General features: G+C 48.0%; 1 protein-coding gene across 1 annotated transcript; it reads right to left on the bottom strand.

Annotated features, from left to right (window-relative positions):
• Positions 1-772: 772 nt before the first annotated feature.
• LOC116952554 (lysophosphatidic acid receptor 6-like) lies at positions 773-20,944 on the bottom strand. Its single transcript, XM_032972005.2, has 3 exons — positions 20,123-20,944; positions 9,760-10,273; positions 773-3,421 (listed from the first exon to the last, which is right to left on the bottom strand). The coding sequence occupies exons 2-3, from the start codon at positions 10,268-10,270 to the stop codon at positions 2,751-2,753; spliced, it is 1,182 nt and encodes a 393-aa protein (XP_032827896.1). The 5' UTR covers positions 10,271-10,273; positions 20,123-20,944; the 3' UTR covers positions 773-2,750.
• Between the last annotated feature and the right edge of the window lie 302 nt (positions 20,945-21,246).

Genomic DNA, 21,246 nt, shown 5'->3' with positions numbered 1-21,246 from the left:
ATTCAGACGGGGATTGGGCCCACATATGTGGATCCTGCCTCCTGCCCCTCGACTCTGGACCGATTTGGACATGCAGTGCGGTCTACAGTGCCCGACTCTGCTGATGAGACCGCTGCGTGTCGAAACCGGCCCAGAGTGTTTGCTCGCCTTCAATGAATGCTGCTGGAATGGCGCACTCCCAAAAGCACGTGCGGCTGATGGGATGTGCGAAGAAAATGGTTTTATTTTTCTTTTGGAATATGGCGAGAGGAGATATTTGAAGGAGGCATTGCGTGCTTGTGATCTATTTCGTAATTTATTTTCTCCACAACGATGCTCGTGATTACTTTACTCGGTGTTATGAGCCACCTGACCAGGATTGGTCAACACTTGGCATTGCTTTTCAGCCGGGCTTCAGAGAGAGCTCTGTAACGTCACAGGCCCAGTGTTCGTCATTTGGGTGGCCTTCAGTGCGGCCCCTGACGTGCGGCCCCCGACAATACACAGATAGTGAAGACACCCTCCATCGTCGTCATCATCACCGCCGTGCTGCTGCCACAAACCCCCAATGGTTTTAAGTGGCGTGGCGGACCCCCCACACGCACTGATGGTGATGTCTTATCGGCGAAAGTGCTCCCCACCCGCCCGCCCGCCACCCCCTCCCCTCTGAAAATGAGGGAAGAACACTGGGATTATACTCACACACAGCACACGCACCGCGCTAGCCGACAGCTGCAATAACACGACGGCGACTGGTGACACAAGACAAGCAGCGGGGGCGATGACTCCGAGGTGGAGGTGGAGGAGGCTTTATAAGGAAGGACGCGGGGTGGAGGGCACCCGGTGACCATTCCCGAAACTAAACATCAAGCCTGAACGTAAACATCAGAAATGGGCGGAAGAGTTTCGGCCCTAAACAAGAACCGCTCAGAATAAACACAGATCAAACCCCGGGGGGCCCTCGCTAAGACACACGGCGGGTTGCATCGCCATCGTGGTCACCATCATCGTCAAAACGACGTCAATCAAAGCGATTTACAGAGTGGGTGGTGGAGGCGAAGGCTGAGAGGCAATGGATAACGAGACAGGACGAGTGATGATGCTGTCAACGACGTGAGTGTGGGGTTGAGGCGACGCAAATCAGGTAGCGGTAAGCGCGTGTAAAGTGGAACAACATCTTTGCCAACCATAAATTAAGAATCCGATACAGAACCCTCGTCTCATCCCATACAGAATCCTCATCTCATCTCATACAGAACCCTCATCTTGTCCCATACAGAACCCTCGTCTCATCCCATACAGAATCCTCCTCTCATACAGAACCCTCATCTTGTCCCATACAGAACCCTCGTCTCATCCCATACAGAACCCTTATCTCATTATGGAAAGTTTGGTTCCGAATGTCGGACAAGTCTAAACAATTAGTGTAAATGTAATTATTAATTAAATGTAATAACCCTACAAGTCCTAAACAATATTCTTCGGTAAATACTATTTTTTAAAATATGTGCACATAAACACTATCGATAAATCTACGAGACGTTCTAAAAGTATACAACTGAGCTTATAAATTAGATTAGATTCAGTTAATGAATTGAGTCACCGTTTGTTTTACATACGAGCACAGGGCACACGGAGTGGCCCCGGTGGGAGAGGCCCCAATGGGAGTGGTCTACTGCTCTACGTGGCGCTCGGTGCTGGGAGGCAGCCCTGGGTGGCCACAGATACGAGCACGGGAACACGCAGCCCCAGCATGCGTGTGGCAAGTCACTCCGCTTGACAGTCCATGAATTTGTCACAATTTTGACTCGAGATTGGTGTTTTTCTTCAAACAACGTTTTTTTTAAAAATATATAGGGTGACGGAAAATGAATATACCAATAATACATTTCAATAGTTGTATTGTTATTCGCGATACTCACATAAATTTGACATGGATATATGCATTAGACTTATATGTTTTAGTATATTGTGAATATTGATTCCTACTTTCTGTATCAGGAGGAACTCCATTTTCCTTCATCTGACTTAACACCATTCGATTCTAATCTTTGAAGTGTGTTAAAAAGTAAAGTCTTACACCAGCAAACAAAGGGGCCTTGAAGAAGTTAAACATCGTATTGTTGATGCTGTTGTGTCATCATCCATCCCTACAGCTATGTTGGGAAATCTTTTATAAGAGTTTGAACGCCGAATTAAATGGATTAAAGTGAATTATGGACGGCATGTAGAAGTGTGTTCATAATTCTAGAACATCCCATTAATACCATACAAAATTAAACAAACTAAAACGTATTACATGTATTCATATGAAATTTATGTCACTGTCACGTGGAAATGTATAGCAGCCAAATACTTTGAACGTGTGCTGATTCTTAATGTGGAGGGAAAAACCAGAGGACCCAGAGAAAATCCACGTGACCACGGAGACAAAGAAAACACAAACTCCAAATATACAGCAGGCATTGGGAGTCGGGATAAAACCACAACCTCCTGTATACCAGGCGAAGTAGTTAACATCTCACCACCATGGCACCCACCACCATTCTTCACCGCCTGTTGATGGGGGCGAGCCCACAACAGCCTGGGATTCACAGCGCCCCCACACCCCGCCTCAACGCTTTACCACACCCACTTCATCATTATTTTGTTCAGAGAGCAGAGCCGCTCCCTATTGTTTGTCAGTTTCCTGCCCTGACCAGAGTACTGTCCACCCGCTCATGACAACTGGAGCCTGCCTTCGTCCCACAGGGACCTCCAATAAACCCCCTTCAGGTGTCAGGACGCAGCATCATGACTGCCGGCTCACTGGAGCATTGCCGTCCCTCCTCCTCCACCGACCAAGGCCACCGACCGCGGCACCAGCGGCGCCAGCGGCTCCCTCCGCCGCTGCAGAAAGGGCCAGCGCCCAGCGTGAGCGCCCGGCGGAAGGCCCTGGCGCGGTAGTAGTAGATGAGCGGGTCAAGGACGCAGTTGGAGCTGGCGAGGCAGAGCGTGACGGGCTGCGCGAAGCGCACCACCTGCTCCAGGCTCGCCCAGCCACGCAGCGCTTTCCGCCGGAGCAGCATATAGAACACCATCTCGACGTGGTAGGGCGCGAAGCAGATGACAAAGATGGCCAGCGTGCTGACCACCAGCCGGCCCACCTTGCTGAGGTCGTCATCCCTCTCTCCGCCGCCGTCGTCGTCACCGTCGCCGTCCCGATGGCCGGTTGGGCGGTCGGTGGCGGCAGTCCCTCCCCGCGGGGCCTTGGCGTTGCCCAGATGGACGTGGAGGAATTGGCGGCGGTCGCGGCGCACGCGGCGCAGGGCTCTGACGATGCCGCATGAACACAGTGCCATGATGGAGAGTGGGACAATGAAGCCGACGAGCTCCACCGTCAGCACTACGGCGGAGAGCGTCTCCCAGTCCGACTCGGAGAAGCCCTGGAAGCAGGTTTCGGCTGCGGCAGCACCAGCAGCAGTGGTTGCACCGGCAGCATCATGGCCATCATCAGTCCCAGCACCGCCAGCAGAACAATAGAAATACTGTCAGTACCAAAGCAGATGCCGCTGCCACCACCACCATCAACAACAATACTGTCCATTATCGTCGTCATTGGCCATGGTCAATTCACTGCTGGAAAAAGGCCTACCTAAGGCACTGCCACTGTGAACGATCCTGAGTACAGCAATTTGGTTGTTGTTGCCAAGTGAAATATATATAATTGTATTTGTTTATATGATTTTAAGAATATTATACACTGTATTGTATAAGAATAGGTTTTACCCTTTCTGGCAAAAAAAGTATAAAGATGTTAAAACACCAAACAGAAACCTTTTGCAAGGAATCCTGTCTGCATGAACCACACACAGTACTTGTGGTGAACATGCAAACAAAAACTTGCTCTGGTAAAGGTCCCATATTGTAGCTGTTTACCGCGAGCTATAAATTCAATGATAGTGCATTGTCCGTTCTGTTTGCCTTTGGGAATTCTCTGGTCTAACACTGGTTGAGACTTGGTCACACAGGCTGTCTCTAGTGTAGGCTAATCAACTTCAAAGACAATTAATATATTATGTATCAGAGTTTGTTTGCATGTTCATCACAAGTAAGTGGGGTCAATGAAGACTTGATTCCTTGCAAACGGTATCTATTTGGTGTTTGAACATCTTAACACCATTTTGATTGCCAGAAAGCATAAAACCTATTCTTATTTTTAATATTTATAAACAGTTGTTCCTCGGAAAAATAAATATCAGCGAGCCCACCAACACCGCCACCACCACACTGCCCAGCTTGGATCGTCCGTACCGGCTGTGGCTACGATACACAAAACTGGGACCATATAATTTCACACTGCCTCAAATATAGGTTTAAAGCTGCGGTGGGTGGCTGGGCTCGCCTCCACTTCAGCAGGAGGGAATTCAATGGAAGCTTAATCCATACCCGGGTAAAGTCAAGGGATGGCTTCCTATTAGTCAACCATATTATGTATGCTGCTCACTCAGCGGAGTTGGAGACTCTGCTGCTGAAACTGGAGCACATAGTCCTCCCACGAACAAAAACAAAGCACATGACTCGGTTGTTTTCAATGTCATGGTACAACTACATCTCACCACAAACAACCCACATGGAAACCGTGGGACAGTACGCTCCTAGCATGTGTGGGTATCAAAGCATCTGAGCCATAAGCTCAAGGGTAAGGAGGGGGAAATGGAGGCTACAACACCTGAAATGAGCTTGCCGGACAGGGAGTCGGGGACCAATGATGAAAAGGGTACAAACCTCCTGATGGACTAGACGAGTGACGGACTAGGATGGGTGGAGGGAAAGTACGAACGCTCTTGAGCCGCCTATAATGTTTCTTACGTAAACACTCTACATCACGTCCTCCGGTGGCGCCTCTGCCCCTCGCTTTCTACAACCATGTTAGCTGCACGTCGACGGCTCGAATACGCGGCACAACGTGATGAAACAGGCCCCTCGTATTGTCTCGATAACAACAACCAGGACCGGATCATGGTCCCGTGAGGACCCTGGGCACATGTCTTTTGGAGCCCCCCCCCCCCCCCCCCCCCGCTTTTCTATATTGGTGTCTTTCTTGCCTTCCTGACATGTTGCTTGCATTGTCATATGGCTAACCTCTACAGTGTGAGAGGTCCAACCCAAGGCCCTCCACCATCAAAGTCACACAGTCTGCTCAACTTTTACCGGTGTGGCTCTCAATTGGCTCAAAGCCCAGGAATCGCTCCACCACATTCCCGCTGCTGTTAATAAACCAGAATATGAACGTCAATTGGTCCACATGTAACAGGTCTGGGGTGAAGTCAACAATTATTGAAAAATATTTGGCATCCCAAATCTCATCTGCTATTGTTTGGCGAGTTTTCTGACCCATTAGCTCCATGAGTTCTTCACGTATTGTCGATGACAAATAGGACACCGTGCCTCTTCCTTTTCTACCAAACGTTTTAATATGTTCAGCTAAGAATGGGTCAAATTGTGGTAGCAATTCTAGGATGCCAAGGAAATTACCGTTATGGGTTGACCCAAAGCGTTCATCATATCCCCTAAACGCAAGTCCTCTTTCACCCAAGAACTTGATCACTGCTACAACAACTCTTTTCAAAATGTCCCTCCAGTATTTACGTTCCCCATCAAGTTGCTGCACGAGATCTGCATCTATAGCACTGCCCTTTGTCCGCTGGTGCAAGGCAAGCACGCATGATCTCTGTTCTGCACGCTTTTCGTGTTCCCCTATTCTTTCAGAATGCTTCCAGTCGCAAAACCCCTGACTAAAGCCACCAAGCTTGCTGGAGAACAGTTTGCGTGCAAAACAGTGCACACAACCTGTTGAGGGTGAGTACAGTAGCCACTGTCTAAACACCTTCTGCCCATTTAGCAATATATAGTTCAGAAGTTCATTGTTTAAACTTCTCGTCTTTCCACCAAGCGCTCTATCTCGGAATGAAGCTGGGTATTCTTCACTGCAGGTTTGGAAGGGGACTGCTCCTCTTTCAACAAGCACTGACTTCACAATGTCATTGGAAGTGCTTTGCCATAATGCAGGGTCAGTGACCTCATAGCACCAGGAATGGCTTGGTTGCTGATTTGATTCTTGTGAATTGCCCAACTGCTCCTGAGGTGGAAATGATGGTTCTTGTACACCATTAGCTGTTGAGGGTTCGCCTTCAAAGGATGGCTCTGGGAGAGTGACAACATTACTGGAAACTGAACTAGGGCTAGTTCCTTCCTCACAGCTGACAAGAGTGCTGCTGTCATCATTATTACTATCAGAGGGTTTTTATAGAAGTCGGCAATGAGTGGAACACTTTGAAGCAAACTGCCTCTCTTGCCTCCTTTTCTTTTTTGGCTTTCCTTTTGGAAGCACCACGATTCCAACGTTTGTGGCCCATATTTCATAACTAGTATGCCATTTATATGAATATATTTATAGCATATCTCAATACTTATTAAATAATAATTGAATTAACATATATTAATAATGACAACACCCTTCAAATACTGTTGTTGGAAAATACAATCAAGTGGTAGTATTTTTTAGTCTACTTGTACCTAAAGGCAGCTTTGAGTGGATAAAAGAAAAAAAGCACATTAAAGAAAATAATCATAACCCTTTAAAAAAGGCTGTTAGAAAATAGCCCTATGGAGGGATTGTTGAAATAGCGTTTAAAAAGGCTGTTGCTTTAGAAAAAGATGAAAAAAAATATCTTAATATATTACTGTGGTTTACCAAGCAAGTAAATAGGCATATGTCTGTGGCTTTTCCTAGAATTGTCTTAAATACCTGCCTGACACAGAAAATTATGTTGCTTGAAAAAATATATATTAATTGGCTGAACAACCAACAAAGGTTTATGATAAGTCAGTGAAATGACTTGTTGGAGACGATGCACATAGGTCACACCCCATCGATGGGGAGGAGCCACACCCCATAGGCCACACCCCATCGATGGGGAGGGGCCACACCCCACAGGCCACACCCCATGGATAGGGAGGGGAAAAAAAGACCTCGTAAGAGCTGTCGACAATCTGCATGTCAACTTTAGCATTATCTACTTCCGTGGATCTAAAAACAGATGGTCTATGGAAAAAAATGAATGGGGTTTTCCTTAATCTTTAAGTATGGATTGGGTCTCTAGTGAATGAAAAAATATAGCTTTTGGCAAAATATAGCTTTTTGTTTAATGTTTCACAAACCGCGGTGTATTTTTAATAATGGATTTGTCAACAGCTAACTAAACACGATGAGCCCTCGGTCTCACTAGCTGGGTTTTTAGTGCAGCTAATTTGGTTGTAAGGGCAGCTAGCGGGCACAAATGGCAGCTAGCTGACTAACTTCTGTTAACAAGCTGAATCATGGGTAGCTAGCTAGGGAAAATGGGCAGCTAGCTAAAATAAAGTGATAGCTAGTGACAGTAAGTAAAATAACCAACGGCTTGCCATAAGAAGACGCCCTTCAACCTGTCCTGTCATGCAGAATGAACTGACTTGTTGGTGAATATTGTATCATGTCACAGCATATTGTAGCGTGCCAACCAGTGGCTCAGTTGTACAGAAGCACTGTACTCTCCGAGAGGCTCTCGTTTTCAGCATGCACTGTATGTACCAAGGGGCCCCAGGTGGTACGCTCGATGTGTGCACCGAGGGGCCTGGGGGCCCTAGTGGTCAACTCACACTGTAAGCACCCAGGGGCCCTAGTGGTCAGCTCATGTTTTAAGCACTGAGGGGCCTCACATTGTAAGCGCTCCGGGGCCCGTGGGCCCCAGTGGTCAGCTCATGTTTTATGCACCGAGGGGCCTCACATTGTAACCGCTGCGGGGCAAAGGGCCCTAGTGGTCAGCTCATGCTTTAAGCACCGAGAGGCCTCACATTGTAAGCGCTGCAAGGCCCGGGGGCCCTAGTGGTCAGCTCACGCTTTAAGCACGGAGGGGCCCAGGGACCCTCACACTGTAGGTGCCGAGGGGCCCAGAGGCCTTAGTGGTCAGATCACGCTTTAAACCCAAGGGGCCTAGGGGCCCTAGTGGTCAGCTCACTCTTTAAACGCCAAGGGGCCTGGGGGCCCTCAGACTGTAAGCGCTGAGGGGCCCTGGGGCCCTAGTGGTCAGCTCACTCTTTAAACACCAAGGGGCCCGGGGGCCCCCACATTGTAAGCACTGAGGGGTCTGGGGGGCCCTAGTGTTTAGCTCACGCTTTAAGCACCCAGGGGCCTAGTAGTCAGCTTGCGCTGTGCGCACTGAGGGCCCCGGCATTCAACTTCCTTCGGAAGTCTTGGGCCACGCACCACACGCTGCCTGAGGCTTGGAGGCGCCCTGGCAGTCTGAGGCCCCGGGGCACTGGCCCCACTAGCCCGGTCCATAATCCAGCCTTCACAACAACAACAACGACATCTCACCTCATCTTCCCCTGAGTTAGAGGAAAGACTGGAGTTCTCCTACCTGAGTGGTGTGTATGAATGTACGTATGTGTGTTGAACTTCTTTTGCACCTTATCTAGCCAATCGCGCTAATCAGTAGTGTGGGGGAAGGACAACAAACTGACAAACAAAGCAGTTCTTATTACTCTTTGGTTCTTTCGGTAAAGTCACGTAGGTATAAAGTAAATAAATTAAATCACGACGTTTCGGGTGCAACACAAGCGTCCGTCATCAGGTGGGACAACCACCGCAAGAAACAATTGCTGAAGTGGGCAAAAGGGGTGCTTGTATCAAGAGGATATATCGGTAAGAGGGGGGGGCGGAGCCAGGGAGGAGAGATAGAGTGGGTGGGGGTGTGGGGTAGGGGGAATGGAGTGCTGCAAGCTCCAAAACGAGCATGGCAAAATGCCGGGGCTGGGAAGTAAGCGGGGCTGGGGGTAGGAGGAAGAGAGGGGGGTGGAGCCATGGAGGAGAGATTCAGTTCTTATTACTAGTTCCGGTTTGGCAGTGGAGGTCGCATTCCGAATCAGTCGACTGGTGCTAACATCAGCTACGTAACGCTGTGTGGTAGCTACCTGGCCTATCGTTCCATATATGGGCACCAAGGTGGCAAAAGTTAACTCCCTCGCCTGGTATGCAGGAGGTCGTGAGTCGATCCCGACTCTAACACCTGTATATTTGGAGTTTGCATGTTATCTCCGTGGTTATAGATTTTTCTCCGGGTCCTCTGGTTTTTCCTCCATATTTAAAAAAAACATGCATTTAGAGAATTTGGCTGCTATACATATCCACATGATGATAAGCCATTTCGTTGAGCTATTATTTGTGGCCAGAATGCTTCTGAAAAATAATTTCATAGCTCAGTGAACCTTACCTGGTAAAATAGTTTGTATGAAGCTTTGGGCATTGTCAGCCACAATTATACCATCCCTTCTCTATGCTTGTGAAACGTGGACCCCTTTAAGAAAACATCTGCACCAGTTCAGTACATTCAGGCCGGCCTCTTTTGTGGTCCATCCTGGGTTTAACCAGGCTGGGGTTCTTTTGGTCATGTCGCCTGCATGCCCAGTCAGCATATGTCCAATCAGCTTCTATTTGACTAGAGGGTAGCTAATGGGCATAGCAACGTCCTTTAGATGGGGTACAGGATGATCGGCCTCTGTGGGGGAAGCTCTTGAACGATGCTACTGGGCAGTTGGGAGGCAATTGCACTTCAACAACAAACGCAGTGCGGAGGAGCAACGATGACAACAACAAATGATGTGCCGGGAGGCTAAAATGCGGCAAAAACAGCCCCCCCCCCCCCCCAGTTGCCCCACCTCCCACCCCCCCACCCCCCCCCACCCCCCCACCATGCTCACCTTTTACGAACCCCAGCTTGGCGTTGGTGGTATCGAGCAGGTAGATGGGGACCGTGCCGAGCGCGACGATGACCCAGACGCCCAGCGCGATGAGGCGCGCCACACACGGCGTGCGCACGCCCGGGAAGCGCAGTGGGTGGGCGATGGCCAGGTAGCGGTCGGCGCAGATGCAGGTAAGAAAGAGCACGCTGGCATACAGGTTGGCGTAGAAGAGGGCGCTCGTCAACTTGCACAGCGCCTCGCCGAACATCCAGTGGCGGTGCGCGTGGTACGAGATGCGGAAGGGCAGCGACAGGACGAAGAGCAGGTCGGTGGTGGCGAGGCACGTCATGTAGACGGTGGCGGCATTCTTCAGCGGCTGCAGGCGGCGGCAGAAGACCCAGAGGGCCAGCGCATTGGCTGCCAGTCCCACGGGGAAGAGAAGGCTGTAGATCACCACGTAGAGGGTGTCCTGGAAAGCGGGGTGGGCACTTGCACCGGAGGAAATGTTCAGGTTGCCAGTGGACGCCATCACCTGTGCGGGGTGGGGGTGAGTTGGGGAAGACGCAGGAGAGATGGCGGGAGGCTTGTGGTGGTCGACGACGATTCCAAGATGTGGATAAAACGTGGACACCGCTTAACAGTCGTGCGGGGGCCTGGTGTGCAGTAGGACGCGGAGTTCGATCCCAACCCTGACGATGCCTACTGCTGTATATTTGGAGTTTGCGTGTCTCTCTCTCCCCATGGTCGCATGGATTTAGCTCCGGGTTCTCTGGTTTTCCCTTCACAATTAGAAACACGCGTTTAGGGTATTTGGCTGCTATAAATTTCCACGTGACGATAAGCCACTTTGTTGAGCTATCATTAGTGGCAAAGTCGTTTCTAAAAAAGAGCTAAAAAGCTCAGTGGGCCTTACCTGAAAAGAAATATATAATTAAGAGTTAATATGCACTTCCACGGTCGTGGAGATTCACTCTTGGTACGCCACTCCCAAAACACGTCTCACATAAACACACGCGATGCTCACAATCACAGGCAACTCACACAACAAGTACAAACAACAAAGATCCCCCGTACAGCCTGAACAGACTTTTGGGGAAAGCGCTGTTAGCGAGTACCTATGAAAGCTTGAACAACATAAAAGGGGGTGGGTGGCCATCACCACGCCTGACCGCCTTTGTCTCCCCAGTGGTGATGTTTACACATCGCACCAAGTACTGATTTGAGGCTGTGTCGACCTAAGGGAGGCCCAGGACTGGTTCAGAAAATTGTCACTTGTGTTGGCCGTGAGCGGGAATCGAATTCGGGTCGCCGGGTTCTTAGCGCAGTGCGCTAACCGCAACATTACCGCTCCCCACACACATACACAGACTCTCACACACATCCTATGTAGATCTGAGTGTTACGTGGATGAGTGCCGCATGCAACCATTATTTGCAGAAACTTGCTGGGAAAGTGGGTGCGGCTCATCAGCGGTGTGAACCTCACAACCCTACTGATGAGAGTCTGAACCCCAACAAGGTTTTTCTGCTTAAGCAAACGCTGCTGGAACTGTATTGGTTCGATAGGCGCCATTGGATGATGGATCTCGATGGTATTTAATACCTGCACTGCCCATGCATTTGCACTGGACATAACTTAAGTGAATTTGAAATCCTGCTATTCATTTCGAAATGACATTCGCTTGCCTACTTTTGATCAACATCCACAACAATAAGACGTATCAACAACGATATGACATCAACAATAACGTTATTGTTCATGTCAACAATAATATATTACCATCAGCAACATTATGATATAAAAACAATCGCAGTATTAATATGGTCATCAACACGACATGTATTTGTATAACTACCTCCATTATAACCACGACTACAACCACATTATAACCACAACCGGTCATAATATAACCAGAACCATAACCCCATTATAATTACAATTACCACATTACAACCACAACTATGATCACAATATAACCACAACCAATGTAACCAAAACCACCTTATAACCACAACAGCCAACATAAAACTACATAAACAGAAACACGATGTGTCTGTTTCAGCGAATTCAATTACAACAATAAATAAATGTAACGTATATTTTTATATGTATGTTATGTGTATCGATTTGTATACTCGTTATGTATATTTTCTATGTATGTATAGCAATGTATAGCAAATATACAATTGCACACACACACATATGTAGTGACATATAATGGGTCACTATGGCGCCTAGCCATCTACCGACAGAGAAAGGAATAGTGGGAATAGTAGCCCTCTCTGCCAGCAGATTATATGTCATGGAAGAGGTCTCTGGGGCTGGCAGAATAGGGGGCAATTGAGGACGTAGAAGCCCGATTGGCCGGCAGGAGCACGTGATGGGATGTAGGCCAAGGGTGATAGACGGGACAAGTGTTGTAGGGCCCAGAACCTTCTAGTGGCCGAGGGCGGAGCCAGGCAGGGGACACGTGGAAGGCGATAAAGAACCTTTTAGTAGGTTCTCGGTGGGGGCGAGTCCGAGGACGGAGCGGGGCCACGCTGAGGGGCATAAAAGGGGGGTCCTGGGGCTGCATCGGGGCTGTTTTCTGGAATGGAACCCGTCGTGCTACGTCTTCTCTTTGGTCTTCGGTCTTTGTGCTCGGCATCGTGGGTCAGGCAGTGTGCCGACAGACCTGACCCGTTTGTGTAGTTACTCCATTGTGGTTTATGAAGTTACATTGTTGTGGTTATAGAATAAATCGTGTTGGCTTCTGAATAAGTGTGTCTCTCAAGTGAACCCTACTACACATACACGCGCACATACACACATACACGAGGGGGAAAACACACACACACAAAGACTCCCCGTATAGCCTGAACAGACTGTTGGGGCAAGTGCTGTTAGCGAGCACCTATGAAGGCCAGTACGGCATAAGGGTTGGTGGGTGACCAGCACCACGCCCGGCCGCCTTTGTCTCCCTAGTGGCGATGTTTACCCACCGCACTAGGTACTCATTTGATTATGAGTCGACCTAGGGGACGCCCAGGACCGGTTCAGATAATCCTCACTGGTGGTTGGCCACGAGCGGGATCGAACTCGGGAAATGCCAAATTAGTAGCACAGAGCACAATCAGTGCCAGCACCGTGCCTCAGCAAATGCATGCTGGGAGACTCTGATTGGTAGGCTTCCAAGCATGCCTTCAGTTGGATTTCAGCTGTCTCAAAGCAGGTTATTGAATCCTGGAGCAAATGCCTCTAGGACCCGGCACGTCGTGCCTTACCCTCGACTGAGTATATTTCTTGCTATCCGGCTCCATACCTTCCTGTGCTCTACATTATCGATTAAACAATCAACTGTGTTTGCATGTATTTTTGTACGTTTAACTTCTTTTGCACCGTACGTAGCCAACTGTGCCTTCACAGTAAAATTTTCACCAAGCGCTTCACAATTAAACATAACATTATCATCAACACTATTTCAGTGACACAAAATAATGTGTATACATACACATTAGTTCAAAATATATAAATACGATTTTACACTAGTATTGATGTTGTACTTCACATCAACAAAACGTCGACAAGCACGCTGCACCATGAACACACTCGACGCAGAAACACATAACTCAGAAAGTCATACTCAAAATTCAACAAACCCGGATTATAAATCCATTCCCTGAGCGAGAAAGCAAAGCCCCACAAAAACCCGACCGCCAAATAGTGGTTGTCGAGTCGACAGAGTTGACTTCATCGGGGAATTGTGTCACACCGAAGAAATTGGGCCATCAAGCCACCTTTTAAATGAGCATAAACGACAGTACCAGCTTTTCCGCTGTGAATGGGAGGGGGGGGGGCAGAGGTCACTCCACATTGTGGGAGCCAAACAAATGAATGGGCCACCCCCTCCTTCAAGTGACAACACCTACACTGAGGGAGCCAGTGGAAGGAGGCTCATGTGTCACGCATGTTGGAGACTTGTGCTGATGGAGCACATCTTTACAAAAGTTCAGAGGTAAGCGGGAACCCATGCCGCCACCATCCGATGCCATTCATTTTACGTTAGTCGGAGGATTGTGTTATCCTGAGTGGAGCCGGAAACCAATAAGTGTAGATCTCTCCAGCGCCGGGGGAGATGAGTTCAGTCAGTACTCTTGGTGGCTGCATTCCGTAGGACTGTAGTTTGGAGGTGTTTACTTCGTGTTGCGTGGTAGGCCAGAATAGACAGCGATTCAAAATAAATCAAGCTGAGAAGTTCTGAATGTGTAACGTCACTTGAAATGTTGCTATATATAAACACAGTAAGGGAAAACGCTGACCATCGTGTATATTTTGTATCCAGAATGGGGAATACAATTGAATCAAATTTATTACTTCACAATTTTAACAATCGGTAACTTTTTGGTTACACTCATATGCTTATTTGTCCTATAACTTGCTATGGAGCTCTCATAACCCAGCCACTCCCTTTCCTCTCCAGGCTTAACTGCCCCAAACTTCTACTTCACCATTTTTATTATTATTATTACACGCTTTTATTTAACTCACTCTATCTGGTTGTTGTTGTTATCGTATCCTGAAATCTTATAACTCAATTTGAACCCACTTCCCAATGTGGTATCGACTGCAAACTTGGCATACTTATGTCATACTGATGACAAAACTATATTCTATCATGAAAAATAAAACATTTATTTTTAAACCATCTTTGTTATATTTTATGTTTCGGCTTGGGTCTAATTGTCCACACTCAACTGACGTTGGCTTTAAATCACCACGGTCCCTTACATTATGTTAAGCTTCGGGGCCACTTCCTGGAGTCGTGGAGTTTTGCCATTACGAGTACGGTACATTTAATTAAAGCGTGTTTTTTTAAAAGTATTTTTAAATGACTTATTTACATCGACTCTCCGACTCTACATTGCCCCAACTGACAGCCTTATGGCTGCCCATTAACTGCCCCAACTGACAGCCTCGTGGCTGCCCGTTAACTGCCCCAACTGACAGCCTCGTGGTTGCCCATTAACTGCCCCAACTGACAGCCTCGTGGCTGCCCGTTAATTGCCCCAACTGACAGCCTCGTGGCTGCCCATTAACTGCCCCAACTGACAGCCTCGTGGCTGCCCATTAACTGCCCCAACTGACAGCCTCGTGGCTGCCCATTAACTGCCCCAACTGACAGCCTCGTGGCTGCCCATTATCTGCCCCAACTGACAGCCTCGTGGCTGCCCGTTAACTGTCCCAACTGACAGCCTCGTGGCTACCCGTTAACTGCCTCAAGTGACAGCCTCGTGGCTGCCCGTTAACTGCCCCACACTCGACCTCACACCCACGAGCTGCAGGAGCGAGGTGGCTCCATCCACTCAGTGGCGCCGACAACGCTCACACTCAGCACCACGAGTCGGGAGTCCCATCCCCGCCCCTCCCCGCTGTGGTGCCACCTCGCCCTATCACACAGCCCCTCAGCTGCTTTATACACAAGGACCGTGCTTTACTACAAATGAATGACAAAGAGTGTATGCGTCTATATTATAGGCGACGGCTACTTTACCACCAATGGCTAGTATTAACAAGGGGGGCGTGTACACGGCGCAGGTTTCCGAGGTGAGAAAAAGGGGCAGTCCTAGTCACTAGATTAGGCTGCTCAAGTCCCAGATGACAAAATCTCGGGTAAACTCCCAAACTCTTTAAGATGATGATAGAATAACAAAGGCGGATATGAGGAATCGCGAGTGCATATCATAAATGTCTTTCTAATCTTAATCCTAAACTACTGAAAATAAATAATTCAGGTGGAATAAACCGGACACCCTCATGAGTTCAGATCAACTGTGTCTAGGTTTGCCAATTGATTATTTGTGCCAGCAAAAAGAAGCAGTAGCAAGCAGCGCCTTTTCGGGCATTGAGTGGAAGAAGATTGTATAGATCCTCAAAAATGTTGATGTCGGCGAGGCAAGCTGTTAAAGTGGCAGCATTGCAACCAACCACCCTGCCAACTCGAATGCAAAACTGGGTATCATTTGGCATATGAGTAAAGACGTCCCATACTCATGTACCAAAGAGCCAAGTGGTTGCGTGTAGATGCTGAAAAGTAATGGCCCGAACACAACGCTGAGGTACTCAATAGAATATGTTTTGTTCGGACTCGTCTTAACCACAAAAATTCGCATGCTGTACTATAAACCCTAAGATATGACTTGAACCACAACATCGCTGAGTTACTGAATCTCAAACGAGTCTGTCGATGGTTCAGCAAAACAAAAGTCGTGGTCTGCTGCATCGAAGGCCGCCGACAGGTCCAGTAAATCAAGTCCCGGCGCGTGAACCACAAATCCGAATGAGTTAAACGACTAGGTTTTGTTAATAATACAGGTTGTTTTTGGGTTAGATCGCGTAAATATATAAATGTGTCGGTAAACCCGCCACCCGACACAGCCAATTAGTACTGTATGTCCGGAATCACATCTTTTACAGACGGGACCAGATCACGGATTTTATGTAATGTTCCATACTCTTTGGTTCTATTCGGTAAAGTCATGTAGGTAAAAATAAAACAACAAAAATCAATTCCAGACACCCCGCCATCAAATTCACCATGGAAGTGGAGAAAGTTGGCAAGCTACCATTCTTGGATGTTCTGTTTGAGAGGAGACCTGATGGCTCATTGGGGCATTCTGTCTACAGGAAACCCACCCACACAGATTCCTACTTGAAGCCTGATTCCCACCACCACCCAGCTCAAAAGAATTCTCTCATCAAAACTTTATACCACAGGGCTCATTGCATTTCGGACCAACACCACCTGACCAGTGAATTAAAACATGTACACCTGGCCCTCAAGAGAAACAGATACTCTGACTGTACCATCCGCCAAGCTGTTTCTTCCTCCATACAGAAACAACCACTTGATACTCCGGTCAAAACCATCACACTACCATATATAGCAGGCGTTACAAAAAAGATCTCGAAAATTATAAACAAACGCAAGATCCTGGTCCGGTTCAATACAGTACACAAAATCCGTGACCTGGTCCCATCCGTGAAGGATGTCATCCCAGACTTACAGTACCCCGGAGTTTACAAATTGAGTTGTACCTGCGATGATTGCTATATCGGGGAGACGAAACGACATATCTCTGACCGAATTCGCGAGCACAAATCAGATCTGAAACACGGCAGGACGAATTCATCTGCTGTGGCTGATCATTGTTACAACGCTATGGGTGATCATGAGATTGTCTTCTCCGATAACAAGGTTCTCTGTAAACCTATAGGTTATCACCAGAGATTTGTCCACGAAGCCATTCAGATATACAAACACAGACATAACTTCAACCGAGAGGATGGTTTCAAATTAAGCAACCATTGGAAAGACGTTTTAAATCATACCAAACGTCAACAATTTCTAACAGCAATCTCAAGTAATGGTATACCAAGCATATTCCTTCCCAACTTTCTATTAAACCCTTTTTTCTACTCTCTCCTGACAGCACATTCTTGTCGATCTTTATTTTTTTCCGTTTCTATTGCACACACACAGTGACGCATCCTCCGCACCCTCTACACAAGAACATGCTAATCCCCCAGCTAATTTTCTGACTTTAACACCCTGCTGCTTCAACACTTTAACAAAGCTATTTTTGATATGTAAACTCCTTTATCAAGGCGCCCTGCTCCTCCCACCGAGCTTAAAAGACGCTGCGATTCTTAGCAGTGGTCATTGAAGTGCTGTCGTCCCGACAGTTCTGTTCCTTCACCTGTAGAAGGCCACTTGTGTTGTGGCCGAAACGCCGTGATTTTTGTTGTTTTATTTTTTACCTACGTGACTTTACCGAATAGAACCAAAGAGTATGGATCCTTGCAGTCACGAAAGCTTCAAATCTAGAATTTATGTAATGTGTTGAATTGGACCTGGATCTTGTGTTTATTCAAGATTTTGGAGATATGTTTTGTGATCCCCGCAATGTAGGGTAAAGTGATGGTTTTGAATGGCTCCTCAAGAGGGTCCTTCTCATGGTTGGAGAGATAGCTTTGCGGATTGTGTAGTCAGAGTAACCATTAGCCTTAAGAGCTTGGTGTACGTGCTTGAGTTCACTGGCTATGTAAAAGATGTGATTCCGGACATACAGTACCCTGGCGTCTACAAACTAAGTTGCCTCTGTGGTAGTAGTTACATTGGAGAAACAAAACGACATGTCTCGGACCGCATCCGTGAACACAAAGCAGACCTAGAACACGGTAGGACCAACACCTCGGCCGTGGCAGATCACTGTTATAATTCAGTAGGCTCACATGACATTGACTTCTCCAAGACAGAGGTTCTCTGAAAGCCATCTGGCTACCATGAGAGATTCGTCCATGAGGCTATCCACATATACAAACACAGAGACAATTTCAACCGAGAAGATGGATTCTGGCTTAGCAATCATTGGAAGGAGTTGATAAACCATTTCGGGTCTTAATTGATTGTTCACGCTTATGGTGGCTTTCAAACCACATCCATTATTTGCGTCTCCCCCCTCCTCTTTTCCGAACATAGATGGACTCGTCCATTTGAATAACTGCCAAATCGCTCTCCGTGGTGCTAACGTAAAAAAAACCCGCCACTTTTTTAAAATTGTCTTGCTGTGGTCTTCACACCTGATGATGATTGCTTGTGTTGCAGTCGAAACGTCGTGAGAATTTAATTGTTTTATATTTTTATTATTTTATTGTTTCCCTTCTACGTGACTTTACCGAAATAACCAAGAATATTAATCCCTGAAGTCACGAAAGCTTTAAATCAAAATAGTGGGTGTACTTATTGTTACAGTCGCGTCATGTGGAGCAGAAACCGATGAGAGGCTGAAGAGGAGGTGGATGAGGTAGTGACTGCTGAAAGCGTCATCAGGCGTCGTCAGGCCGTGCGAGAGGCGTTCAATAGGGCTTCCCCCATTGACGCGGTGGCTAGGAGATGTTAACTTCCTCGCCTGGTATACAGGAGGTCGTGGGCTCGATCCCAACCCTCACGCCTGCTGTATATTTGGAGTTTGCATGTCTCTCTCCCCCGTGGTCGTGTACATTTTTCTCCGGGTCCTCTAGTTTCTACCTCCACATTTAGAATCCATAACACGCGTTCAGAGTATCTGGCTGCTAGATTTGTCCACGTGATGATGATGATGATACGCCACTTCGTTGAGCTATCATTTGTGATGGGCTGGTCGCTTCTGAACTATATCTATAAAGCTCTGTGGGCCTTAACTGGTAAAATAGAGAGGGAGAGAGGCAACGGACTCGCAATCCGGCTTTCTTAGCGGCTACGATTAGCCCAATCAGATTAGCATGGTTGGCTACGTACGGTGCGAAAGAAGTTCAACATACATATCAGTAGATGTAATAAGTGCGTGTGTTCGGCGGTATATGTGTAAGGACATACGTCATATGTATATAGCTGTGTATAGATATATCTGACAGCTATTCATGTGTATATTCTTTGGGTTTTTCGGTAAAGCCACGTAGATAGAACAAATAATAAAAATAATATTATTTTAATATTTTATAATAAAAATAATATTATTTTAATACTATTTTTATTATTTGTTCTATCTACGCGGCTTTACCGAAAGACCCAAAGAATATGAATTCCTGTAGTCACGAAAGCTTTAAATCAATTCATGTGTATGTTGAAACAAAGATAAATATCCCCCGTATAGCATTGACAGACTGTTGGGGCACGGCACGGCACACAAGCGGGTGGGTGGCCAGCACCACGCCCAGTCGCTTTTGTTTCCCCAGTTGCAGATACTAATTTGAGGCCGAGTCAACGTAAGCGAGACCCGGTACGGGTTGACATATTCGTCGTTGATGTTGGCCGTGAGCAGGATTCAAACTCAAGGAAGCCGGGTTCGAACGGCAGCGCGCTAACCACTGCGCCCACCGCTCCCCGCAAAACACGTGTGTTAAACGCGCACATTCAGTACATACACGTGTCGTACGCGACATCGCAATACGCTTTTAAATATACATAGTATGTCGTGGTTGGTCGAAGGGGGGATTGACAATGCTTCACCACAATGGTCAGTACTAAACAATGTTTTTATTTTATTTTACCAGGTAAGGCCCACTGAACTATGTCAGAAGCGACCTGGCCATCACAAATGATGGCTTTATCACGTGGACATCTATAATAGCAGCAGCAGCAGCCAGAAACTCAACGGATTTGCTGAAGGGGCGTATTGCCTCGGATCAATGTCGACTTCACTCGCCACTGAGACTGCGAGCCGTGAGTGACACCGAACTCGGTTTAAACGGCTCCCGAAGCGCACAGTGCACGCTCAGCACCACTGCGAGCCACAGCTCCTTCCCCGCACAAACGCGTGACGCGATTCCCCATCGGAATCCGAGCCGCTACTTCTTCACTCACCTCGTCCTCAACGCGTGTCCCGTCACTTTCCGAACAAGGCGAGAGGGGAATTGGTTAACACCAGAACCTCAAACCTCCTGCTGGTGACAGCACGAGCTGCTGCTGCTGCTGGTGGCGGTGGTGATGATGATGACCCATCATCGCAAGCTCCATGTTGCTGTGGACTGACAGGCGTGACAGCTCATGAACGACTCAGCGAGTCCTTGAACCGTCTCCTCCTCCTCGTCCATCAGCGAGTCCCCGGCTCGCGCTGCGTTATGTAATCCTCCCCTCCGTACGTGTGGGTGGGGTGGCAGCCCTTTTAAAGTTGCGATATCTTGAGCCAGAATCTGTGCTCCCCCCCAAACATTCCACACGGCCGCCTTCACAGACTGGAGGCAAATGCTGCGTGCGAACAGCACCTATGAAGGCCGGGACGGCACACGAGGGGGTGTGGGTGGCCAGCACCACGCCCTAGTTTGAGCGATATTTACACACCGAATCGGGTATTTATTTGAGGCTGAGTCGACCTAGGTTCAGATAATCATCGCTTCTATTGGCCGCATTGACTGTGAGCGGAAATCGAACTCGGGTCGCCGGGTTCGTAGCGCAACGCGCTGACTGCTCCGCCCCCTACGTGTGTGAGTACAATACGTGTGTGGCGGCGATTGAGTGTGTGTGGGTCGTGCAGTGTTTAGCGCTCTACGAACCCGGCCACCCGAGTTCAATTACTGTTCACGCCTAACATCGGCGACTCATCATTAAAACGAGCACCTTTGGTACTATAAAACATCAGCCCTGGGAAGACTCTCGTGGTGCTGGCCACCCACCCCTTCGTGTGCCGTGCCGGCCGGCCTTCATAGATGTTCCTCGCTAACAGCACTTGCCCTAACAGTCTGTGGGTGGTAAGTTAACAGCTTAGCATGCCTTCCGTGAAGGGAGATTGATTATGTTGATGTTGGCTGTGGGGGGGGCGAGAAGGGAGGATGATGGGTGGGTGTGTGGCTGATGCGGAGGCAGGGTGGGTGGCTGAGTGGCTGGCTGGGTGACTGGGTGGGCCGTAAACACACCCCAGGTAACTTCAAACATACTCGATGTTTCAGGTGAAAGGCGTCGCATTTTCGTTTTAAAGCCACGGTGTTGTC

This window comes from Petromyzon marinus, chromosome 47 (assembly GCF_048934315.1).
Source record: "Petromyzon marinus isolate PM22_M1 ecotype Great Lakes invasive population chromosome 47, UKy_Petmar_22M1.pri1.0, whole genome shotgun sequence".
Lineage (NCBI taxonomy): Eukaryota > Metazoa > Chordata > Hyperoartia > Petromyzontiformes > Petromyzontidae > Petromyzon > Petromyzon marinus.
This window is presented reverse-complemented; position numbering and strand designations above follow the sequence as displayed.